This window comes from Calypte anna, chromosome 8 (genome assembly GCF_003957555.1).
Source record: "Calypte anna isolate BGI_N300 chromosome 8, bCalAnn1_v1.p, whole genome shotgun sequence".
Classification (NCBI taxonomy): domain Eukaryota; kingdom Metazoa; phylum Chordata; class Aves; order Apodiformes; family Trochilidae; genus Calypte; species Calypte anna.
The window spans coordinates 21512586-21539257 of NC_044254.1; the positions used below are offsets into that span (position 1 = coordinate 21512586).

The 26672-nt window shown below is 40.9% G+C and overlaps 1 protein-coding gene across 3 annotated transcripts; it reads left to right on the top strand.

The window, feature by feature from the left end:
- The first annotated feature begins 201 nt into the window (after positions 1-201).
- On the top strand, positions 202-25343 carry AKR1A1 (aldo-keto reductase family 1 member A1). Of its 3 annotated transcripts, none has more exons than XM_030454850.1 (10): positions 202-216; positions 436-597; positions 7599-7694; positions 13815-13934; positions 15606-15757; positions 17958-18153; positions 18782-18981; positions 19835-19907; positions 20833-20919; positions 24065-25343. In XM_030454850.1, the coding sequence occupies exons 3-10, from the start codon at positions 7605-7607 to the stop codon at positions 24128-24130; spliced, it is 984 nt and encodes a 327-aa protein (XP_030310710.1). In that variant the 5' UTR covers positions 202-216; positions 436-597; positions 7599-7604; the 3' UTR covers positions 24131-25343. The 3 variants fall into 3 exon arrangements, with proteins under 3 accessions (XP_030310710.1, XP_030310709.1, XP_008488993.1); XM_030454849.1 differs by lacking the exon at positions 202-216 and adding an exon at positions 4172-4418; XM_008490771.2 differs by lacking the exons at positions 202-216; positions 436-597 and adding an exon at positions 4482-4800.
- Positions 25344-26672: the final 1329 nt, after the last annotated feature.

Genomic DNA, 26672 nt, shown 5'->3' on the forward strand with positions numbered 1-26672 from the left:
CCGCCCCTCCCGGGCCGGGCCGGGCCGGGCCGGCTGCAAGGGCAGGATGACTCGGCAGATTTGCCCCGGTCCCCGGTGGGTCGGTCGATAGTAGGGTGGTACAGCCTTATCTAAGCGGAGACGGTGCCCTGGAGTGCTGAAAGGAGCAAAAGAATTTGAATAAATTGGTGATAGTTCTCCGGATTGTGTCCCGTGGAAACAGCCGGAGTCAGAGTTGTAAGCAGTTAATGGGAAGATGTTTCAGGTGGCTTGTTGCAAGAATACATTATTATTTTTTAGATGCCGTAGTATAAGCTATAATTATTAGAAGGCATCAGAAGAAGAAGAGGGGGGCAGGATTCTGAGGGGGATGTTTGAGGTGACCCGTGTGTCAGGGAGGTGAGCGGGAGTTGTCCGTGGGTTTCACTATCAGTAAAATCAGACCTTGTCTCACAGCCCTGCGCGTTCACAGCACCGCACGGGCGTGGGGGTGAAGCTGCAGACTCTGGCTCTGTGTTAGCACCTGGCTCCTCAGCCCCGAGTTAATCCCTGAGCCTCTCACTGATTCCTGCCCATCGATGGGAGGACTGATCCAAGACACAAAAGTCAGCAAAAGAGGTGAAAACTAAGTTAAGTCTTACCTGACTTTCAGGGGTAGGGTGGAAACTCTGGGAAGATTCAACATTAATTTCAGGGAGATTTGACTCACTCCCAGAGTAAAGCTCTTCTGCCAGAGTGAATCCTTGTGTTTGGGACACAAGACTGAATTGAAGAAGTGTTGTAGTTTTTGAGGACCAAGCCCTGAATTTAAGTCTAAAAGTTTTATTAAATAGTTTATCCTAAAGGCATTAAAAGACATAGCAATGACAAAATTGCTTGCTTGAGTCAAAAGTGATGTGTTTACCAACTGATTTTTACTTGCCTGTTTTGCTGTTTACAGTTGTTTCTTACACTTGTCAAAACTTGATTATAAATTGCAATGGGGAGAAAACCACATAGGATTAAGAAATTTTAAATATTTATAATCTACCCATACCCAGGTGGTGATTCACCCAAGAGATGACTACTTTCAGTACCAGGTGAAATTAATGCTTAAATAGCAGAAGCAAAATCACATCTATATGTGTACTCTGAAAAAAACCCAACTACACTCACCTTAATGCAAATATTGTATCTACTGCTGTTTCTATTGCTACAGCTACAGCATGATTAATCTTTTGCAGAAGGAAGATTGTTACTTTCTTAACATCAGTGTTGAGATGATAAAAAATTGAGGTCTATAAATTGAGACATATATATATATATATATATACACACCTATCAGCTCAGTACCTGAACCTGTGAAAAGGTTAACCCCTGAAAGGTCAGGCAGTCCTAATTAAAACCTCTAGAACAAGTCAGACTTCCTGCAGTTCTAGCATATTTACCAATGAACAAATCAGTAATGACTTTCTCATGGTTTTGGACACCTTTAATGTTTATATTCATTTCTCACACTTTCAGATGCATAACACACCCATCTAGCATTGCTACTGCAAAGCAGCTTGTTCAGCTTTGTGCCTTAAGCACTGAATTCCCATACATATGTCCATATGTATGATTATTTTTTATTAATTTCTGAGCTAACCTTTCCAAACATCAGTTCCTGGAGGTTTTAGAATGATAAATTGTCAGAACCTCTCTTTGATCAGTGAGCAGTAGCTTTTTTCAATCTAGTTTCTGTAGCTTTTGTCAATCTTTAGATGCCAGATGCTACTTGGATATTTAAATACTTGTAATAAAGAAATTTAAAAAAATCTTCAAGAAAGAAAGAGTATGTTTATCCCAGCAGGTGCTGGAAGATGAGTGTTCATACCTTGCTTCTCCACACTTTTGTTCTTCACACAGCAGATTAGTGGTGTAGTTTTTAGCTAAAACAGCTGCCAGACAGGATCAGCTGGTACCTGATTAACATAGAGCATCAGAAGCCCCAGCCTCTTTGCACTCATCCATAAAGCTATGGACACAAAAAGTAGTTTATGTATTAGCTAAGAGAAGCTGGCTGGCCCCATAGCATTGGAGCACTAAAACTACTCAAAAATTTCCAAACTGGTAGCTGTGCCAGATTTACACACATCCTTTTAATCACAGTGTGTCCCATATTCCCAGTTGATGGGTCCCTCATGTGACAAAGAAAACCCTCACTGTGCATAAAAAAACAAGGCAAAGAAATAGGTCATATTTCACAGCACCACCACACCTTTGGGTCTTCATGCATTTTGCCAGAAGCCATTTGATTATTTTATGTAAGTGTAATCAGGACTTCTAGATTAAGAGTAATTTAGTCAGAACAGTGGTGTGAGCTGGGCTTAGGCAACGCCCTTTGAGCAGGTACACATCAGTTCTACAGCAGAAGTCACCCATGCATGATGTGTAAAGCCAGCACATCAGGACATCATCACTCATGTTCTGTAGAGCTGATCCGTGCACATGCAGAAAGCCCACTGGATCTTGAATTTACTGTATGCATATGATACTGTATGCACAGGAAGAGTAAAATCCTTGGGGGATTTTAATGTAATACATGCAAAAAGTCAATTGAAAAGTCAATGACTGATATGTTCCCAAGCTGTGGGGCATTTGTGCACAAGCAGCTGGTGCATAATAGTTTTAATGAAAACAATTAGGTATCATTAAATATACAATGCATGTATTTGCTTTCCTTGTTTCGCTCAAGTTAAGACATTGATTCTAGGCCAAAATGTCTTTCGTTACCTTCTCCTTCTCTTCATATATATTTTAATTATTAAATTTTATTACTGTGTATTTGGATGATCACTGTCTTTTGAAGGCAGAATGTTTCAGTATTCCTTTTCTCTTTTTTAGTCCCTGTTACCTCACTGGAGGCTGAGGTTTGTTAAAGTTTTCATAGATGATGTGAATATAATTCAAGAATCTTTTATGGCATTAAGACTGTGGCTTTGCAAATGGATTTGTGATTGATGGGGTCTCATAAAACTATATCAAACCCAGCAGTAATTCCTGCCCCTTTATTCTTTCACTTTCTAGATTTTTTGTTTCCTGTAACTTTTAATTTTCTTGTCATCCTTACACTTTTTCCTGTATTTTGTTAAGACAGGCTGCATGACTGAAAAATCAGGTCATGTGGTTGCCCAAGAGATTAACTAACCTTTGTGTCTCCAAGCCTGACGAGCACTTTAGGTCAGAGCAGCAAGGAAAGAATGGGAAGCAGAGTTATCTTTATGGAAATAAACAACAGCCTCTTCAAAGCCCTGTTGTGTATATATCTGACCTGATCTTACTATTTTCAAATTCTGAATGTTTGTGAATAACTTATAGAAACAGAAGCCTGGACTAAAAGTACAAAAATGGTTATAATTTTATATAGTTGTGGGTAAGATGAAGTACCTGATCTGGTCTCAAATTACAGGCCAAAGTCTGCTTGTGTTAAAGGTTGTATCTTTGACTACAACAGCAAGATTGTACCTTCCCAGAAGTGCTCTGCTAAAATCAGTCTGCTTTCAGAACCTGCTTTTTGAATCTTACTTTCAATCTTCTTGCACAAATAAGGAAACACATTCTTGTGCACCTGCAACAGAGGAAGCCTTAGTTGCCTGAGGAAATGCCATTTCTTTCTCTTCATGCACCTTTTAGCACAAAAGCTGAAGCAAAAGTTGCTTTGGATTTCCTCTAGATTCCTATTATTTAGAGCAGCAAATAAAGTTGGAAAATTCTGTCTTCCTACCGGTAAAAATAGCCTAAAGAGGTCAAGACAGACAGGAGACAGAGACACTTTTACGTAAATGCTCACACCTCCTGTGCTCTTTGTCAGGTTTGCGTTCTGCAGTTTCCCTCTCTGTGGAGCAGTTTATCAGATTCACCGCTGCAGGAATGGGCTGGGGAAGGGGCGAGGCTGAGCTGTTTGAACTTCCTCATGGGAACCGAACCTAGAGCAAGACAAAAATAAAAACGGGCGAACTCGAGGGATGTCTGGAGCAGTTCTGTGCTGGGGGCGGCGGCAGCCGGGGCTGCGGGACATTCTGCACCCTAAGCCCCGGCACAGTGAGGACACACACACACCGTGGCCAACTCCTCCAGGCCCTACAGAACCTGTCATTGCTGGGGGTTGAAATAATTTTATGTATTTATTTTAAAATTTTGTTTCCCTCCCCCCTGTTCCGCGCTGTTTCAGCCGTCAGGGGCGCTGGGCACAGCCCCGCCGCGGAGCGCTGCGGGATGACCCGACTGGTGGTGCGGGGCTGACCCTTGGACTCGACGATCTTAGAGATCTCTGCGAACCTTAACGATTCTATCACCATCACAGGACCGGAGCTGCCTGAACCGGGCCCTTCTGCAGCTCCCGGCCGGAAGCGGAAGCTCCGGGCGGTATAAGCGGGCGGGAGCGGTCCGGAGGGCGGTTCGGGCTCGGCGGTGTATGGGTGAGTGAGGGAGGGAGGGAACGATGGAGCGGGGCCGCCGAGGATTGCGGGGGCCGGCGGGTCGGCTTATCGCCTGCCGCCTGGGCAGCCCCGATAAGAGTTCGGTGGGCGCCTCCGGGGGAGGCGGGGAGAGCCGCTCGGTGTCTGGGACTTCCGCGTTTTCCATATGTACCGATTTGCATATCCGTGCATGTTAATTTAATGTAAATTTATGTGTGTTTATCTGATGGGAGACTCCTCGCTGTGGATTAATAAGGAGCTGTAGCTGTGGGTTGATGCTGTAGTTTATACTTTTCTGGTCGATAATGCATCCTCCCAGCCAGCCGGCTTCCACCCCCTCTGAATTACCCGAGCTTCAGCTCTTTAGTGCGTGTGGCCCTAGGTGGGTATTGCTAAGCCAAAACCACACCTTGCTTGTCCGGAGTTATTTTGCTCCTATGTTTATTTTTGTCTTTACCCTTATGAACCAAATAATGAAGGCTGGTCTGCACTGTCATTCTTGTACATCTTGTTAGAGGAATAATCTGAGTGGAAAGTATTAATTGGTGTCTTGTCTTCCAGCACTTCTACTTCTGGCATCTTTCCCTTCTGCCAGAGGCTGTGGTTATGCTCTCTCCAATGTTAATATACAACAGTGTTACATGAAGCAAGATGGTTCTTAGCAAGTGTGCTGTTATTGATTATAAAATGCTAGTTATTGATTAAATGTGTACCTTGTCTTCTGGGCTGAAGGGTTGCATTTAAGATGATTGTGTAACATGGTTGTGTCATATTTGTGTTATAGGCCAATGTAGATGAAAAAGTCTTAAGTCTTTAGTTGTGTGGTGTAAGCAGATACCTTTATTGTAGTGGGATGAGCCTTTCATGCTCCTGAGGCTCGATGAGCTGCTGGTCTCTCCATTGCCTCGCACCAGAGTGAGCTGAGCTGCCTCTGTGGGTGTGTGTCCCACCTTTATTGGCCCCCTGGTCTTGCTCATGCCCAATAGGGGGCCTGTCCTAATCAGGCACAGGTGGACTCACACCCACTCTTTGGCAACTCAAGGCACCTGGTTTATCTTGTTTCTCTACACTTTATACCTACCTGCACGTAGCTGACTACAGAATTGCCATGCAGCTTCCGAATAGGAGACTCGTCACTGTCATCCTCCCTTCTCTGGTTTCTCACACCAAAACACAGTTGTGCAGCCACAATTTGATTCACTGATGACAGCCTTCAGCACAACCATCTGGAGGTAACACACCTCAGTGCAAATTCAGAAAAAATTAAACAGTTTGTGTTTAATTGCTGTTTTGTACCAGGAGGTGCTGGTCTATTGCAGTCCCAAGAAGAATGGGACTCGCACAAGTATCATTGTAAATGCTGTTTCTTTGAGCTAACCCTGTAAAGGAAAGGGATAGCACTGATAATCTCACATCTTTCAGGTGCTGGGTGCCCTGAGTTACACAGGTTTGAACAGACCTCCAATCTCCGTGCAGCATGCTGTGCGGTCCCTGTGTGTGGGAAGGTTCACCCTGTTTCAGTCACTTGAGTTATTAGGGATTCTTTTGCAAGAAAACAACTCTGTTCATCATTTCCGCTGTCAAACAGAACGGATGCTCACATGAGAACATCAGCTTTCTAGATAAAAACAAGGACATGGATGGTGTAATTGCAGGTATCCAGTGGGAGCTGCCTGCAGGCTCCCCGGTGACAATTCACTGCTGAGCTTATCCTGCAGCCATGGGATGTGCATCCCACAGCACAGCTCTGAAGGCCATGCTGTGTGTGACAAGGCTGGATCTACTCAGGGGAATGTGGATCAGCAGCTCCTTGGTGTGCAGTAGCCATCAGGTCAGGAACACTCCAGCTTCTCTGTCTCTTTGTAAAAGAAGAGTGCTGTTTGGTGTCTTCTATAAATCTACAAAACTATGGCTTGAAAAGCTAAGCAAGAAATTGAAAACACCAACTTTGTGTGAATGTGTCCATCAGCTGGGGATTAATTATCTGAGGAAAATAACAGTACAGAGAAGGCAGAGGTATTTTGGGATAATACGCTGTGTGAATGCTCTGCTTTTAAAACATCCATTCCTTCTACCTCGTTACCCATTCAGCCAGCACTGCATGATTCCACCCTTGGTTTGGCTTGGTTTGTTTTTAAACAAATAACATTAATGAGGTCGGACACAGCTGAACTTAGGAAGTAACTTCCCCAGCTTCTGCTGAAATCAGCTAATCAGCTTTGGAACTCATCCTGAATGTGGTTTCTTTTTAACTGTTTGACCAGAAACATAGATTGTGAAGATGTTGGAACACTCTGTAAAGCCTTCCTTTTTTATGAAAAGTTTTACTACTGTGAACAGATTGTTTTTTGCAGCAGCTATAAAGCCAGCAGCAGGTAATGGAGGAAGATCTTGCTGGTGGTATTTTTTCCTATTGTCCCCTTTTGAAAGCGTCTCCATTTTGTCCTCTCTATTGCCCCAGGTGTCACATCAGAGGGGGGTTTTTAGGGTTTTTTTTTTCCTTCTTTTAAAACGTGTTCTCATTTGGTAGCATTTGTCTGCTGCGGGTATATATTTTTTATGGGGTGCCTTCATAAATGCCTTTATCACTCACTTCTAATAAAACCCCTGCCTGTATCAGGTATTCAAACCAACACCATCTGTTTCTGACAAAATGTGTTTATTCCCAGCTTCATCACTAATTAAAGCCTGGTTCCCGAGCCAGCTGGTAGTGAATTGGTAAAAGAGAGACTTAGTACTGAAGTCCTATGGAATTACTGTACAATAAGGGCAGATGAACATCTCTTAGTCCCTCCCGCCTCATCCATACTTACTGCTGATTAAAAACAAAAAAAAGAGGTTTCAGCTGAGCTTCTTTATTAATTATTCTATTGCAGGATGCTGCTTTTGAACTTTGAGAAATCTTAAACCATTGTGAAGCTTAAGAATGTGTGAAGGAGAAGGGAATAAGAAGGAAGACCTGAAGAAGGCTCCTTTTCTAATCTCTCCAGAGTAGATATTATTCTCCTTTGTACCAGTAAAAACTGAAGAATGTATTTTATCTTTATTCTACCATCATGAGGACTTGTATGGTTTTCTTTCTCTTTTTATTTCTTTTATTCTTTTTCTTTTTCTAAAGAAGAGGTAAATTGTTGCCACTTATTGAACTGCTGCAAAGCTCAGTTTATTCTTGTTCTGTAGGCAAAAATGTCTCCAGCATGTGATTTCGTTGCACTCCACACTGGGCAGAAGATGCCTCTCATAGGACTGGGAACTTGGAAAAGTGAACGTGGCCAAGTAAGTAGAGAACAATATGATATTGTGCTCTCAACTAGTATTTGTGGTTTGTGCTCCTTTTTTGAAGATCCTTGATCTATGGTTTTAGTCTTGGGTCCACTGAAGTCAGAGGAATTTATGTGTGTATTTGCCTGACTAAGGCCTTAAGGTACAAAAGCAGCAGCAGATCCCTTAAGATTTGTTACTTTAACCCATGTCTCAGGCAGTGTTGCTCTGGGAGATGAATCCAGAAAGAGACCAAGGAGTGGGGTGAGACAAGAAAAATGCTGCAGCTGTAATATGGTGCCTGCCTCTTCCACTGGTAAATCCTCAGGCTGTCAGTCTGACCATATGTCCCTCTGGCTTGGACTGATGACTCAGCTGAAAGCATTATTTTGGGAGGCAGGAGCTCTAGTTGTTCTTGTATTAAGTCCTGTTCCAGTGGCCAGGATATGTTTAGCATAGAACAACTTGCATGGGTCATCCTGCTTCTAGACTGAGAGAACTAATGTGTCATTAGACATTCAGTCTGTTTCTAAATACAGTGAATTTCTAAACACCACATTTGGAAACAATGCTGTATGTTACTACAGATTGTCTGTGGGAATGTTTGCATGCCATGGAGTATGCCTCCTATTGTAATACTTCTTCCCCTTGTCTGTCTTTTCCTTTCTGTTTCATTTAGTTAAAAGATAAATTCTTGGGGGAAGAGATTGCACATACTGCTGTGAAAGGCAAGTTCCATTGCTTGGTGGAATTCTTAGCTGGTATTCTTATTTATAATGCCTTTTAGATTACGTGAACCATTGCATGTTTGCAGTAATATTGTAGATCTTGCTGCTACTCTTGCATTAACTTAGTGATATTTTTGGAGTACACCAGATGATGCTGTGCTTGTGACAGAGAGAGAAAGTTAAAACCTTTCTCAAGAAGCTGCACTGCTCTCTTGTGCCAGCTAAAAGAAAAGGTGGGAAATGAGCAATAAAAATTAAATCTATTCAGAGCCGTTTAATTGTTGGTCTCCCTGTCCAAACAACTGTCAGGACAGTGGATCTGTTGGGAATAGCGGCAGTGATAATGTGGGTGGAAGCTGAGTTGGTGAGGGCTCAGTCAACCTCTTAAATGAGGATAAGGATGAACGTTCAGCTGTGTCACTTAAAACATCAGCTGAATTAAGTTTATTAACATGCAGAAACTTAATGGATAAATTTCTGTGCACCCAAAGCAGCTTGTGCATTGTGCTAAAACAAATGCCTGAAGATAAAATATGAATGTGTTGTTTGTTTTGTGCACCAACAGTTCTGAGGAAAGTGCAGTTTTATAAAACAATTTGGAAAGATCCTGCTCGTGTGTAGTTTCAGCCTGACTCGGATAGATTTTGCCATAGTAAGCAGAGCCTCAAGCAGCTGAACCTCTTATGGGATCCAGAGATCTTCCGTGGGGTCCCTTGGAAATCAATGGGAGTCACTTCTGTGAAATATGGTCTTTGAAGTCTTATTCATAGAATGTGTTAAAGACATGATCTAGAAGATGCAGTAAAAATGAACAGTTACAGAAGGTGCTGTTATTCCTTTCCTGTGGAACAAATGCATACATATTAGTCCCTCTTGAAAGCTTTTTGCATTGTTTGCATTGTTTTAATGGAGGTTTATCAAATTCAGAAGCATACCAGCAATTTGGCAGTGTCTCCAAATGACTTACCCTTAAAAGGACACGATGTAGTTCAGAGAGAATATTTGTGAATTAAAGGGCCAAAAGCCTAGACAAGCAGAAGAAGGAAAAATTTATCCTATTTAATCTAGTTGTTTCCCAGGTAGTAGCTATTTATCAAAAGCTGTTTTGTGCAAGGGCTGCATTAGAAGCAAGAGTGGAAGCAGATGGCTTTTAGATTTTTTTTTTTTTTCAGGTAAATATTTTGCAGATTGTAATTATTTTTCTTGCCAAGCTGCTTTTCAGTCATGGCTTGACTCTCGATTAATTTTTAAAATATTATTGTTACTATTCCTGATCCTAAACAAGCTTTGTCCTTGTAGCCAGATCTTAGCAGTCCAGTACAAAGGTCATTGCAGCCATAGTTTCCTGATGGTAAGAATAGTTGGGGGAAAATTACTGAATCTAAGTTCTTGTTGGAAGAGTAACCTAAAATAATGCAGTAACTTCTGTCTTACATGATCAAATACTGGAAGAGAAATTTGTTTTACATGTTACCATGGGAACATGATGGAGGGCTATTGAACAGGAGGAAACGCAGAACAGAAGCTTGTTCACTGGCAGCATGAATGAGTTCAAAGAGAAGTCTGTTCAGACAGATGTATCAATAATACGATGAGTTTGTGGTTTTCTTTTTGTAGTATTAGAGCTTGATTATCTGTAATCCTTTAATGCTTTGATCTCTTCTCTTGTGTGATCCTTGCTTTCAACCTGGAGGATTGATCCCTACTAGATGAACAGTCTCACCTGCTGTGGCAGAGGCTGATTCTGTGGGGAAGAGAAACGTGGGGCTGAGGGAAGTTGTGTTGTTCTATGTGAAGCTTCAGGAAAGCTGAAGAGGAAATGTGTACCTTAGAAAACAAGTCAGACTGGGGACTGAGTGTCTTGTGACATGATTGCAACTGTGGAGGAGACTGTTTAGTCCTTGAAGTTCGTTAGACAATCTAGAGAATCCATTTTTTCATATAAAAAAAATTAATCTGCTACAGATTGAAGAAGTTAAATTCCATATCTGAAGCACAGGAAGCAAAAGTCTTCACTTCAGGCCATGTCAGCTCCACATTAACATTACTTATGTGGTGGGCTGAGTTCCTTTTCAAAAAAATCTTAGTACAGTAAGTAGAAACTGTGATACAGCAACACTTCTGCTCCTGTCATACTGCATCTGAATATCATGTGGATGGACAATCTGGTTTTTTTTTTCCTATTTCCTATCAGCAAATGTACTGCTAAAATATTACAACATTGCAGGGAGCAAGGCAGGCTGTCAGAGCCTTTTCTTTCCAAGGATTATTGCACTGGAACTGGTAGAGGGAAAGCTTCTCTGTAATCGGTTGGGGCTGTGCAAAGAGGCTCCCTTGTCACTTGAACTCTGTTGCTTGGATTTATAAAGATGGCTTTGTAGTTTTTCATCTTGTGATGGGCTAATTGAAATACTCAATTGTATATGTATTGGATAGTAATGGATATTGTAGTGAGTTGGGACTTAACAGATTCTTTTTATGAGTCTGCCACATTGTTGGCAATATCTTGTTCTGCTATCTTAAAATTCAAAATAGCGTGGGCAAGAAGGCCAAGTTGTTTGCTGGGATGTATAAATGTGAGTGTACTTCCTAGGACTTCACTATACAGTAAGAGAAAATAAGGCTTCAGCTGCAATACTGTGTCTGGTTTGGGGCAAAATACTTCAAGAAAAGCATGAACCAGGTGATGAGACAGCAGCAACAGTGAGGCAAAGTCTGGGAAAGGTGAATTGAGATGAAAGGTGGAAGCCTTTAAAGTTAAGTGGTCAAGAGAGGTTTGAGAGGAAGGATGCTGACACTTTCCAGGTATGCAAAAAGCTCTCACAAAGAGAAAGCTTTTGATTTCATGTCTGAAGGTGTGACATCAGGGCTGTCTTGGTCAGACATTTTAAAGACTTTGAACATACAGATACCTAAGCATTGGAGTAGACTGCCTGTCACAAGGACGGTTTTGACAAAAGTGTGTAGGAGTAGTTTAGACTTAGTTGGCCCTGCTCTGGGGCATGAGGATGGACTAGATTATGTCTTGAGATACTTTCAGAGCTACTTGGTATATGACACTGGGTTGGTGATTCACACTTAAGCTATGTGACTTGATTTCCCCAATGCAAAATGAACTCAGCAATTGCTCCTTGCACAGCAGTATTGGCAGATTTAACTAAAGAACACATGGGAAGTTTGAAGGAGCCTTTAGCAATTATTACTTCACAGCACCAAATATCCAGAAGCATATCAACCCCCATATTTTTTTTTCTCTCTCCCCTCCCTGTCCCTCTCCCACTTCAGAAATGCATGTACCTGTCTGAACGTAATCTCAAAAATAAACTTAAAGTATTCTTCTTAGGTTTACATCTCTGTTACTCTCCTCTCCCCCCTCTGAAATGCTTTTTTTGCACATTTTCTTAGGGTAATTTTTCTTTTGCCTGGAACAGAAGCTCTCAGTTCACATTGGAATGTCTCAGGCTGTATTTGTTTACACAAATACAAATCCAAACCTTGTTTAAATCACTAGTCCCTGTTTTCCAGTGTTAGAAATTTATCGAAACACTGATACAGAAATATAGTCTCCTCTTTCTCGCTTTGCAGAGATGTGTTTGTAGTGTCTTACCCTTAGCTTTATGCAGGTGGTGCCTGCTTTCATTTTATGGCAAAATTTGTGTCTGTCTATTAAAAAGATACAGTATCCTGACAGACAAAAAAGGGTATCAGTACAGGCAAAGCACAGTTGCTTTTCCTTCCATCTCTGTCCCACAGCTCTGACCTTTTCAGAAGTTGAATATTGAATCTTAAAATGTTTCAGTTGATTTCAGAATTACTGGTACCCTGACTTTGTAGTGACCTTCTGAGGAGTGTCTTTGTCAAAGTGAAACAAGGACTGTAAATATCATAGTGCTAGAGAAAGGAAGAGCTTACTTCACTGCTGTTATAGAAGTGCTTTGTCATTCTGGCTAAGGGAAACTGGTCAGTGTTTCAGTTTCCTTCTTAAAATGCTAAAGAATGCAGTGATAATACCCTGTGTCTGCCTTCACTGCAGTCCTTAATAAGAAAAATAAATAAAATCCAACAACAGATCTTTTTCTCATCTGATTCCCTCCTCTCTTGTTGCAGCATCTGAAAGCAGCTCTCCAACGTCTTTAATTGGAGGTAATGATTTTGTCAGTTTTAAAATTAAAAAGGCTGGTACTTTGATTAAAGAAATCAGTCTCTAGCCCTTGTAGACACATTTTTTAATCTCTTGACAAGAGATACAATCTTTATAAATACATCAGGGCCCTATTGCATCAACCCTTTTACGCACAGTAATTTACTGTCTCCCACGGTCTTGAGATACATGAAAAAGAACAATGTGTAGAAATCACTATACAGACAGTGTAGCACTTGAAATGGGCAAATGTAAAAGAGAATATGTGCATACTGTCTGCTGGAAGTTAGATAAAATAGATTTCACTCACTGCTTGGTAAGGGGAGATGATTACTACACTGAGATACGTGGTAATAAATCTTGGTTCTTGCATAATCAGTTATTAAAAGTCTTTAGTCAAAAGCTATTGAAGACTCTTCAAAAAGATGTCATTCTGTGTTTCTTTGGTTTCTAGATTTGCTACATTTTGGAGGTCCAAATGTGAATATATTTTCTGGTTGTACTTCATTAGAGCTTTAAAAAGCAGATAGGGATTCAAAGTATAGTGCCTTGATTCCCAGCCATTCTGGCTTGTGTGGAACAATATGGAGTGAGGGATGTGTTGCTGTTGGCACTCAGAATTGGAAAGCAAAATGCAAAGTTATGAGCTTCATCAGGAGATTCTGAGCAGGCCATAGGTTAATATTCAGAAGTACAGTGACTTTCTTTGTACAATTGGCAAGAATGAGAAATGAAGGGAAAATGTGCCATAAAATAACACGTGAGATGTGACACTTGGAACTGAAGTGTGAGCAGAATTTATAAATCTGTAAATTCTGGAGTGAGAAACCAGGCTCTTCCTTTACTGAGATAGAGGAGATATATTACAGGTTAGACTAACACCATTGGTCTTTTAGCTCAAGAAGGTTGCTTTCCTAAGCCATGATTTCTCTGAAAACTGTTTCTTAAAGCTCATATTTAAGGAAACCATGGCAACTATAACTAAGAATGAACCCTTTTCCCATCTGCTGAGTTCTTGCATGCTTGGCTTGTGTGCATGGTCCATTTTCTTGTTACTCTGAGAGTGTCTACTAGCAATAAACTCTTCACTCCTAAAGGCTGTGCCAGAGGACTGTGCTCTGCTGCCTGTGAATCTCATAACTGAGATTCACAGATAGGTCTGAACTTTGTGGTATTCCTCACTAAATTCCCAACACTTCAAAATTTTTCCCCTGCAGTGCTGTCCTTTTCCACTGATTGCATTGTCTAATCTGTTCCTGGTTTCAGGTGAAAGAAGCAGTGAAATATGCCCTGGGTGTGGGTTACCGCAGCATCGACTGCGCAGCAGCTTACTCCAACGAAGCGGAGATTGGGGAGGCTTTCCAGGAGTGCCTTGGGACCAACAAGGTAAAAGCACAAGAATCCCCGTCCTGACTGTGTCTTGTATCAACATTTGCAACTGTGACCTGAAAGTAGACTGTAAAGTTATCATTTGTGGCTTTTCCTCCCAGTCTGTCTCAGCTATTTGTTATTAATCAGGAGCAGGCATGAAAGAGCCTTTCTCTCCTCTCATAAGCATCCTGGCTGTCAGGAGGAGAAAAGATTGTCAGGAATATTCACATGGAAGCTACAGAAAATTTATTTTTTTTCCTGCCTTCCCCTTTCCTCCTCAAAAAGTACCCTAATGTGGGAGTTAAAAAACTGAAGATAGCCAGAATTAGTAGTTACAATGTAAAAGATTTGTGGTGATTTATATGCAGAATTACTCTGGTTTGCCTGTCTGGAATAGCATGCAGTGGTGGGAAGCCACAGCAAATCCAGTGATTGGGGTTTCTTTTGTTAGATGCAAAATATGAGTGAATAGATACATACTTTGTTTTTTTAGCAGTGATTGCATCTGAAGGGTTTGGTAACATGACTGTAAGGCCTACACCTGAGAATCTGTGACCTAAATATAATATAATGTAATGTGACAGACATTCCTATGGATGACCCTAAATGGAGTCCTGAGTTCATCCTCTTGCTCTTGTTGGCCCCACGGGCCAGAAGGATTAACCTGTACATCGTCAGAGCTCATGGAAAGAGAGTTCTTATGTTCCTCTTGCCTTGGCTTTAGGGCAATCTCTATATTATGTGATCAATTATGTTATGTGTGAGAGAGGCTGTTTTCAGCTTGCCCCAGGGATTCCCAGCTACTAGTACAAGGAAGCATAGGGTTCTCTTATTCAGTTCATATTAGCTACCTAAATTAAAACAAGACTTTTCAAAACATCTTTCTCTTTGAACACAACAGCCATGTGTGAAACACAGAATAACTGGATGGTTGGAGGAGAGAAACTAAGGAATTAATCAGTGCAATGCCTGCAAAGTGTAGGCTTGAGTGAAATTTGGTCATACATCAGACAATGAGAAGGGCCCTCTGGTGTTCTGTGCTTCAGCTTGCCAAATATGATCTTCCATTTGCAGTTTATACTTCCTAGTTAACCAGCTCTCTATTTGTTTAATTTCTGTCTCTTACCCTTCCAATACAGGGTACAGAGCACTTGGTTCTTAGTGTATTCCTTCCATGACCTGGAAACTCAAATGCAGAGGTTTGAGAAAACAACTTCTGTTTATTTTCCCACACTCTTTCCATGTGAAGCACTGTTGGTTTATAGTATATGAAGTATATGAAGAGTATAGTAAGTTAGGTGGTTGTGCCTAGACTGTGTTAAATGTTAAACAGGAGTTACAAATTAATAAATTGAGTAATCTTTCTCTTGGTCACATCCCACTTAGTAGTAGCCTTTTAACTGGAATGTCTGGAAAAGTGTATGTGGAGGAGATTGTTTTGTTTTTCAAAATTCTATTAGGTTAAGTATTTGGTTTAATTTAGGACTTGCCAATGTCTGTATTTCTCTCTTTTCTGTCCAGTATATTTTTGGAAGGTTTAATTTGTGGGGTCCATGTGTTACCTTTTTTTAAACAAACAAACAACAATTTAAATTGTTCTCTTTGTTTTAAAGGTAGTTGGTGAATTGCTGCATTTACACTTCTGAACTTATTCCAGTAAATTATGCTCTCCATTCTTTTATAAAGGTTATTAAAAGGGAGGACCTGTTTGTAACATCAAAGCTCTGGAACACCAAACACCACCCAGAAGATGTAGAGCCAGCACTAAGGAAAACATTGGGAGATCTGAAACTGGATTACCTGGACCTGTACCTCATACACTGGCCTCATGCCTTTGAGTAAGTTCAAGGTGGAAAGGCATAAAATGTAGAAACCCCAGATTTACATAAGTGACAGGTGTTATAACCTGAGGGCCTTCTTTCTGAACTGTGAATTTCTTCCTGTGTATACTGCCTGCAAGATGGTTTTCAGCATGGCTCATAGTGTAGTCCTATGGACTATCACACAGATACTCTTTTCTACCCACAACCCCTCCACTTCCTCCTATTTGGGCCATTCATTCACAGAAACAATCATTGAAATTTCATTCTACACTAGCTGAAAATTTGGCTTGCTGTGAAGTAAAAATCTTTGAGTTTAAAATATATAAAAGTTTAAAATAGCAGAGTGTCTTCATCTAGGCACTGGGGACGTGTGGCAGCTATTCTTGGTTCTGCCATTGACCTACATGGTAACCTTGAGTAAATACTGAAAGTGCTTTGTGTCTTAGTTTTACTTATCTGTGAAATGAGAATTATGTGCTGTAAAAGTGACACTAATTGCAGTAATTCTGTGTTTTGAGGAAATAAGAGTTTTCCAGTAAGTGCTAAATGAACTTATCCTACAACCTTCTCAGCAGCAGTTCCTTGCTTTATTTTCTTGTAAATGTGGAAGCATTTTTCCCCCTACAAGCAATAAAAAGGTGGGGGGAGAATAAGTCTTCTGACTGGATGTGTGCAATGAAGACCTCAATTAATATGGGAAACCCCTCAGTCTGACAGGACTTCTGCTTTGTACATTTGAGATTACTTTTTTCCCCTTCAAGTCATAGAAACTGAATTTTGCAAATCACGCAACAGTAATGATAAGAGGAAAGACACTTGTATTATAAAGATATGTCCCTCAGCATAGTAGAATGAGGAAGTGTTTTCAAGTAGAGCTGGTTTGGCAGAAGAACTTCTGTTAAAAATTCCCCCTCTTGTGAAATAAGTTTGTCTTCCTGTTGATTGGAGAAAACCCCCCAAACAAAACTAACAACAAACCAAACAAACCAAAACCAAACATTGAAATTGCTTTGATAATAACTCATAACACAAATAATGATGCATGTTTAGATATTGCCAGTATTTAAATTTGCTGGGTGCTGTGGAAACTGTTGACAAAACCAACATTCTGATACAGCAGTGCCATGTTTTCTCATTGGAAGCTGTTTTCTCTCTAGTTTTTCATTAGCTCTCCTTCACCTATCTTGGTGCATGGTTATCCATAATGTCTCTATTCCTTCAGGAAGCTAAGCAAGTGAATGTTATTTACACAGAAGTTAAAACTGACTTCCAAATGACAAACACAGTGCCTCTAGGGCTTGAAAATTAATCTCGCAGTATATTCCTCTTGACATACGAAGTTGCTTTTCTGAGTTGGGAGCTCATAAGGCTTTGAGTTATTTTTGGTTCTGGATTTATCAATGACATGAACAAGAACCCTTGTCCCCAGCTGCTGCCATTTCTCACACTGTTCACTCCTTAGACAGAGCTGGGTAAGGCTCCAAGATCTGAGCTAGCAGTGTCCTGTAGTGATTATGAAGCAGGGCTTTTCCAGTGGGATTTGTGGCACCCATCTATGTGTAGACTGCCCAGAGACCAGTCATAACCCTTTGGCACTGTGGTGGTGTTCTGTTGGTTTTGTTTAAGTTTTTTTTCTAACTGGATTAGTTTGGCTAACTGGAAATGTACCTCTCTTACAGTCAATATCCACATATTAAGACCTCTGTGACAATTGTATCAAGTGCTGATGCTGCTGCAGAATCCAGAGGGACTTGAAAAAATGTGTACTTTGAATCCAGTCTCTCCTAGGTTGCTCTTAAACCCTTTGGTAGTAGTTCCAAACAGATTATGAGGAATATCCTCCCTAAAAAACAAAGTTGAAAAACCAGAACCACCCTCTGAGCTGCTGCTCTCTAAACGAGCTGCTTTGCTAGGGTCTAAGTGTGCCAAGATCTACTGCTATGTATACAGTGGCTTACCAGTTCTGTGTAGGCACTTCTGTATAGGTAAATAGTTTGAAGTATTGTATAACAAGTTTATATAGAAAAGATTGAAATAATTTCTTAAAGGTTAATTCAGCATAATGGAATTGAACAAATCCACTCAGTTTGTACTCTACCCTCCAAACTATGGATAAGCTTTTGAGAATAGTTTGAGGAAAGTTTCTTTTAGTGAAGAACTAATATAATATAAATAATGTGGTACATGCACTTACACTTGACCTTTGATGCTGCAGACGAGGAGACAATCTTTTCCCAAAGAATCCTGATAACACCATGCGTTATGATTACACTGATTACAAGGATACCTGGAAGGCTATGGAGAAGCTGGTAGAAAAAGGTCTTGTGAAGGCCATTGGGCTGTCAAACTTCAACAGTCGTCAGATTGATGATGTGCTAAGTGTGGCTACTGTCAAACCAGCTGTGCTCCAGGTAAGATGAGTAAAGGAGAGGATGAATATCTTTCCTGTTTGTCAATAGGACTGAAGAATTTGCAAACCTACACAATATGTTTAGTACAAGGGGTGCAGCTTCTTATGTACAGGGAAGAGTGTAGCCAGCTATGCAGTAGTAAGGACACAAAGGTGGTCTTTCCAGGCAGATAATTTATTGGAGGGGAGGCCTGTAGCCATATTCTGTGGCTATTCATGCCTGCCTAATTCAACAGGTCTGTGGGGAAAATTTTTCCCTGTGGGGAACAATTTGGTCTATAAGAAAAAAAAATAAATGAGGGAGTAACTTGATTCCCTTCAATAGAGAGCTTCTTTGCTCATTGGATGTTCTGTTTGGTACATGAGGAAAATCCATCACTCTAAACTTAAGTGATCTGTTCTTCTTTTCCTGTAAACTTAGCCTACCTGACACTTTTTCATTCTTCTATTTGTAAGTCATCCTCAAAGATAACATTCTTAACTTAAACCTTATCCCCGTAAGGTTTTCCACAATCTGGCACTGACCTCCTGTGGTATGTTTTGTTCTACTGTAGTTTTCATTTCCCATTTGTTTAGAGGTTTTTGTTGGTATCTGTTTTCTAGCTACTCACTGTGGATCATTTTAACAGATTGAATGCCATCCTTACCTAGCTCAGAATGAGCTGATAGCTCACTGCCAGAAACGAGGACTCGTTGTCACTGCCTACAGTCCCCTTGGCTCTCCAGATCGCATGTGGAAACACCCAGATGAGCCTGTGCTTCTAGAAGAACCTGGGATAAAAAAACTGGCAGAAAAATACAGCAAGTCACCTGCACAGATCATCCTCAGGTACACAATTGTGAGAGAGGGCGGCATTTGGGACCCAGCCTTAAATGAGGCAAAACATGCAAGTTAGAATGAATCTTCCTAAAAAGTGTGTGTTCTCCATCAGCAGGGAGTTAAAATCACAGGGAGTGCCAGAAGCAAAACCCATTTGGTGCTTGTTTTACAGAATTGGTAGAGTTGGTCCTGGCTTAGGGCAGATGAATAGACTAGATCAGAGGGGTCCACTCAGGGTCTGGATCTATGCCTGGAACAGTTTACTACATTTTCTGCTGTGAAATAGCAGCAGGACAGTGAAGGCAGCAGTGTACAACACCTGAATGCTGCCTACTGAATTTGCCTGTGGTCAGTGGGTCAGGCTTTTTTAAAAATTTATTTATTTATTGTTATTTTTTATGGCTTTGTATCTATCAATATCACTAGAACAGTCTTAGCAGCAAGTTAACTTGCCAGCTGAACATGTTTGAGACTTGGTGCTTAAGCTAGTAGACAGGCACTTGAAGAATCTGGATTTTCTTCTAGCTCCTTGGTGTAGCAGTCTTCTTAGAATTTGTGTAAAATGCTCAAATACGTTTTTCTGACTGTTTCTTTGATTTCTGTCTTAAAGCATCTGAAACTAGTTTGCTGCTTCAAAGGCAGGAACATCTTCCCCTCAGTTATTAGTCCAATAGCTATTCTCTTGTTTGAGCTTGGAAATGCTAGGTCCTAATATAGTTCAGTGCTCTGTCAGCTCTCTCCTGAGTATTTTTCTATCACATGGAAACATAAATGACATCTCTGCTGCCAGAGATTGATTCAACCAAAATAAACATTGTCATTATCAGAATGACACAGAAAATGTCTCTTCTTCTCTTAATAGATGGCAAGTGCAGCGTAAAGTGGTTGCCATTCCCAAGAGTGTCACTCCTGCTCGCATTCAGCAGAATCTCCAGGTAAGTTTAAATGGCAGAAAACTTCAGCAGTGCCCTTCCCTGTCACTAATGTGCTGTCCTACCAGTGCAGGGCAAGAAGCTGAGGGGCTTGGTGTTTATCAATGCATGCAGATGCTTAAAATGGAGGGTGAAGATTTTTAGGAAAACAAACCTGATGTTTTAAGCAGTTCAGTGTGTGAGTGCTTGCATTTGTGCACATGCACAGTCTTGTTACCAGAAGGTAAAGGATGTCCTTCATAGAAACCGTGAAAAATCTTTACTGACATTTATCTGAGGTACAAATTTATTGAACAAGGGGGTCTTCTAATGATGTTCAGTGGTTCTTTCTTGCAAACAGTAGTTGCTCCACCCTGCAGGTAGAGCTGCTGACTATTTTTTGCAACAAACTCTCATGATGCTGAATAAGTGTGGTTCATTTCTGCTCTGCAGTAGGGATGGCTCACTTTAGACATTGTTTGAAAAATCTGACATCAAATAATCTTGAAGGAGATCTCTGAGTAACCTCCTGTGATCTTGTTTTTCAGCCCTTAATCACACGAATTGTCTTGTTACATACTTGGTTTTAAGTTAGGATTTGTTTCTGTAACTGTTAAGTCCCATTAAAACAAATTCTGCCATGTAGCAGTTAAAAATATTAATGAGTTCCAGTAAACTCTGCAGTTCCTCGAGGTTTAGAGCTGTGTGGGAACAGAATATTGAATATACAGCACTTACTTGGAGAAACAATCCCACAGCTTTTTATCTTTGTGGAAGAGTATTATGCAGTATCAGTGTAGGCTTAGAGCTGGCAAGTGTATGTACACTTCACACTTCATGCTTTTGTTTTGGTCTTTGTTATAAAATTACTTTAAACGCACCTAATGGTAACCTACAGTTATTGACTAAAACCTATGGCTATTGAATATTGAATTGCTTTTGTTTTCAGGTGTTTGATTTCAGCCTCACAGAAGAAGAGATGAGCCACATTGGAAGCCTGAATAAAAACTGGCGTTACATTGTGCCGATGATTACGGTAAACTTCTCATGTTTCTAACAGTTGTCATCATGTGCATGTGTCCACAGCTTGGGTTTTTTGTAGTTTTCTTTCCTTTACTGTCCCCATCAGAACTACTTACTCATAAGAACACTGTCTTTTCAGGCTGTCTGAGAGGAAAGGGTTTTTCAAAAGCTGGGTACACAAAAAAAGTAGCTTTTAGAGAACTTGTCTCCTCTGTTTCGGCAACTCATGGTGCTCTGGAGTTCTCATGACTTTACCTGTCTGTGGCCCTCTATCTCATCTTACTTTATCTTGCAAAACTCCTGCTGATCTGTTCTGAAGTTCATGCAGGCTAAAGGCCATGCCACGTTTTGCTGTCTCCTGGTTTTATCATGTTCCTCACTTCTTGTCCTGCTTCTCACTACACAGCAGAGAGCAGCATTCCCAGATGTGCCACTAACATGTGGCAACTGAAGTGACTTTCCCTTCTCTGTCATACAGTGACTGCATAGCCACAGGACAGCTCTGCACATCTGGAAGCTGTCAAGCACACCCTGGGCTCTCCAGCAGTTGGTCTGCCTGTAAAGTCTTTAATAAAATAATGTGGCTACTGGCTATAGGAATTCTTTAGAGAAAGCTTTTCTCCAGGATTTTTAAGTGAAGTTTTTTTAAATGTTTGAGAGTACATCAGGGACTATTCTGGGTTAGAAAAGTGAAGCTGTAAATAGTTATCAAGGGTAGATACTTGTTATGGCTTTCTCTGTCACAGTGGGGCTTACCAGAGCTTCAAGGCCATGTTTTAGCTGTGGGGTTGTTTCAGTTATGTGTGCATAAATATAAACCTCCACCTCACTGCAACCAAAAGAATCTTTGGACTCCTGATCTATAAACACATACACCACACTGCCTGTTCATCTCTGTGAATGTGGTAATGACAAGCACACCTGCTGCTGGCAGTGTTTCTTTCAAGTGTTTTGCTATTTAGGCTGCAAACAAAGGATTTTTGTTGGTGAAGCTAAAAAATATATAAGAATGTAGCCTGATGTGGATGAGTTGGGGTTAATTCATGTGCTTTTGTTATCTGGGAGATCAGATCACAGTGATTCACAAAAGAGATGAAATACAGTTCTAAGTGCTAGCCCATACAGCTAGAAAAAAGGGTAGATGTGATGCAGCTGGGCTTCAAAGATATTGCCATATTGTCAGATAACAAGAGAGGAAGAACCAATATGAGGAGAATTAAAACTCAACTCTGAAGCTCCAAGATCTCTGTAGAACCTTTTGTCTCCTGCCCATCCCTTCTGGGCTTATCAGAAAAAATTTTCATCAACTGTGAATTAAAATTCATGTCTAACCTTCCATGCCTTTCTCTATGAATCTAATTCTCAGTGTCTGGATTCCAAAGTGTGATGTGGCAGAGATTGAAGCTCCTGTTGCAATGACAAGACAATTTTTCCTTGCTTTACTTTGCTGATCTATAACCATGAGTTCTTACAGTTGTGCCACATTTTTCCACATTGTTTTTTTGTTTTAAGATGAAGAAGTTACATTATATGTAGGCAATTTAAGTTGCTTTATACTTTAGCACTTCATTACCTAGATAGAAGTTGTAAATTACCTTGCACCAGCCCAAATTCCAAACTTTTGGAAATGCATAATTGGCAAAAGAATATATTTAAGTGCAACTGAAATGTCTAGAAAGCCAGGAGAGGAGGAGTGATGGTGTTGCACACATGATGATCTGTCTATTTTTGGTAGCTAGCTACTGTTGACTTGCAATGTGTTCACTGTAGACTTTTTTTATCTCCCCTTCCTTCTCTTAAATTCCTGGGGTGAGCTGGGATCAGCTGTGTGAAACATTGCTTCTGGCAACTCCTATCTTTGGCTGCTGCTAACAAGAATGCTTCCCTGAGGAGCTCTTCTGTGTAGTGCAATGTGCAGGGAGAAGAAACTGGGGGGAAGAATGATGAATATGAATTCTAGGAACATGAGGAAGATGTGGACTCTCTGGAGACCATGAGGAAACCTGCACATCCTGTGATGCTTCTGTCCACAGCTTTAAGAATTGCCTTCCTCTAACAGCTTATTTTCAGCTTTACTTAATTTTAATCTGAGCATCAAACATTAAACTGACATTTTCTGCTCTGTAGTGCCCCCATGTGACTAGGCTGACACCTCAGTAATGATGGTAAACAATTAATTACTAGGGATTTGAGTTGCTTTGAAGCGTAGGTGTTATACTGACAGCTAACAGAGACACTTGTTAGTGGATAGTTGGTTTGAAAGTATCAGCTGTGATTCCCTCTGCCTCCATAACATCACATTTATATGCATAAAAATCAACGATTTCTCCAACATAACTTTTATTCAGTCATTAGTCACTTAGTATAAGTTTTAGCTGAATTATGTTAGTCTGTTACCCAGGGAGGTGTGTGTGTAACTGCCAGTGCTGCACCTATATCTCCCCAGACATTACAGATGAGGATCAAGGTTTTATCTCAGCTCCTTGGAGGTTTGGGGTCTTGTATTTCTAGTTACATTAAGTTCATTGCAACTTGTGCATCTGAATGCTTAGAGGTGGGATGTAGGAACTGAAGCCATGTCTGCTTTTGTGCCAGCCTGAGCTTTTGTTTAATTATCTGTGAAAATCAGTGTCAGCATTCCCATTTCACAGCCATGGCAACGTTCTTAAACAAGAAGTGCTATGAAGAAGTTTGTTGACACTATTAATGCTTTAGTATATGGCCCTCCACAAGTTATTCAATGTGTTTCATCTTATCCACCTGTAAAACTGACAGCCCAGCAACTCTGTCATGGGAACATGGGTAAAAGCTCTGACTTGTATGAAGCATTTTGAAGTGTGCATGTTACAACACTTACTCAATAATGGCTACAAGGCAAAAGACTTTTAACTGTTCTTAATCTAATTCTTCAAGCCTCAGCAGCTAGAAGAAACTCTCACTGTAGGCTACAGAAAGCTCTCTCCTTTTTTTAATTTTTTTTATTTAATTTTCTTTCAAGAAGTCCTAAGACAACTCAGAGGTAGAGGGAACAGCTCTTGTTTAAGCTCAAAGAGATGCTCCCAGATGTTTGAGATATTTGGATTTAGAATTCCAAACCATGCAGAATTTAAGAATGGATTTTTATCTTTCTGACATGAATCTCTCTGTTTCCTTCACAGGTGAATGGAAAACCAGTACCAAGAGATGCTGGACACCCCCATTACCCCTTCAATGACCCCTATTAACTGCTAGAAAATGTGTTACTCTAAACATGCTCCTCTGCATGCCCTTCCACAAAATAATTATTGCCACAATTTGTCAAAAAATCTTTCCAAATAAAATCTTCCTTCCTGGGCAGGTTTACTTACAATGTACTGCTTCTAGTTGGCCTCCTTTCTGGAGGTTCTGTAGCTTCCATCTCAAAATTTGATTTATTACAATGCAACATGGCTCCTAGAAGCATCAAATCTTTCATGGATTAGATAAAGGCTGGAGGAGCCTAAGTCAAGTTCCAAACACATCATTATCAGGTTAGGGCAATACTTTGTTTACTGCCTGTGAAACAGTTTGAAAGTGTCTTAAGACTTAACAACTGCTCAGCCACCAACTTTGATAATGTCATCCATACTTTATATACAGGGAATAGAGTGAAATGTGCTACAGCTGCACTATATCTATAAACCATTAATTAAAACCCAAATAACCAGCCATGCCCAGTGCTTTGTAGTACTTGAGGGACTTAAAATTCTTATTTTCTTCTTTGTTTAATTTGTCTGTAGATTTGAGGAGAATTAAATACATACCCTGAAGCAGGTCTTTGGGGCAGTCCTCTCTGTTCCTTGTCTCATGGACCAGGCACAAACACTTCAAGAACATTTTAGAAATTCTTGTAGGAAAACATCCTCTTCCCATGAAGTTGTCCTGTGCCTCTTTACCAAATATGTTCAGCTTGAGTTCTGGAAGGTCACAGGTTCTTGGCTATACAGACAGGAGTAAGGACCTGTCAGAGGGTACCTTTTGTTTTATTGTTGCATTTTTCACTGGTGCCTGGGGTAATGCATGGGAGAACTGAGCCTGTCTCCTGTCTACACACTGTGCCAGCAATTAGCCTTTTTGTGCCTCTTTTTTCTCACTGACTCTCTTTCCCTCTAACTCCCTGGCAGGCACCACTTTTTTGAGTCAGCACTCAGGAAAGTGTGTTTGAAGGACTGGAATGCTAGCTATAACAATGGTTTTATTTTGTTTAGGTCTCAATGTAATCTGAGTACAAAGGGCATGAAGTGTTTAGTACCTACCACTGCTCTGATGGTGGTAACTTCTGTGGCCTTAGCAATACTAACACTTTATTTTGGTTTCCTGTAGCTGTCAGATAGGATTAATGCTCACTTGCCTTGGTGCAGACAGGGTGGCAAGGCAGAGTTTCTTAAAGGCCTCTGAGATTTAAAACAAAGCAACACTTTCAGATCTGTTGATGCAGTTCAGTCACAGGCACAGCACCTCCCTTGCTGCTGGATAAAGAAGATTTAACTGGCTATAAAGAACATTTATCTTTCCCACAGCAGTAACAAACACAGAATTGAACAATAATCCTTTGTATTCAAATAGTTAAATTTGGAGAATTTTAGATTATTTTAGTTTTTATAACCTCATTTGCAGCAAGCCTATAGTAAAACTACATACTCATCTCAAGCATAATGCCTCCTCAAGCATTTCCTGCCCTGGGCCTCTCAGCCTGCAGCTGAACTGGAACAAACCTGTTTATCACTTTTTGTAATCATTATGTAAAATGTAAAGAATTTCTGTTCCTCAGTAAAATGTTTCCTAATTCCTGCTGAATTTACCTCAGTGGAGAAAGCCATTACAGGTCAGTTAGGATTCTTTACTAGGCTGGATGTTTTCTTCTAAGGGAAATGAAATCCTTTGATTCTTTTAGTATTCTAATCAAACACAGGTGACTTTGAATGCAATTCTTACTTCAAGTCAGCAGGGAAGCAATTTTAGTTTGAAAGTGCTATGTAGAATGTTAACAGCAGTCACCCTGCCAGGAAAAATGGCTTTTGTTGCATGTATTTCCACTTCCTTCTTTGCATGTCTTCAATAAATACTGTTCTGTGTACGAGTGAGACTTTTTTTCACCCCTGTAATGCCAGGCCTCAATTTATATTTTTTTTTCTGGTTTCTTTTCTGATCAAGAGTATGATCAAGCAGACAGAATTCCCAAGAAAATCAGATCCTGTATTTCTAAGCAGCCTGCAAATTGGAGCTCAGTTGCTGTATGGAGTGAACAGAGCTCAGCTGAAGCTGTAGAACTCTTATCTTGAAGTAACGCAAGGGAGAATGAACCTCCCCGTCTCCACCAATGGTTTCGCTGCTGCTGTGCAGAGTTTTCTGGAGGTCTCTGCTGTCAGAGCCGCAGCAGCCATGTCTGCCTTGTCTGGGGGGATCCATGTGCTGAGGGAAAAGCAGAGCAGCTGCCTGAGCTGGGGCCTCTTGGCCGGGCTGAGGCTGCGTGTGAGGAGATGATGCCAGGGCAAGGGTAGCAAAGCCTCCCAAAATGTAAATATTGAGGGATCTGAAAGAATGGGCTGGTGGTATTTTTGGATCTGCACCACACTGCCCAGTGCCTGCCCTTTGCTCCGGACCAGCCCTCAGCAGCCAGGGCTGCGGGAACAGAGCCTGCCCGGAGGTGCTGAGCAGGGACCCTTCCCGTGACAGCAGCACCGGGGCTGAGGAGATCCGGGGTCCCTGACCCGGGAGCAAGGGCCCGGCTTCTGCCCCGAGGTGCGA

Bases quoted from the DNA above. Each gene is read 5' to 3' on its own strand.
- AKR1A1 (XM_030454850.1), top strand. From the start codon at position 7,605: ATGTCTCCAGCATGTGATTTCGTTGCACTCCACACTGGGCAGAAGATG. The intron at 15,758-17,957 runs GTAAGTTCAAGG...TTGATGCTGCAG, and splicing joins CACTGGCCTCATGCCTTTGA to ACGAGGAGACAATCTTTTCC. The intron at 18,154-18,781 runs GTAAGATGAGTA...TCATTTTAACAG, and splicing joins TCAAACCAGCTGTGCTCCAG to ATTGAATGCCATCCTTACCT.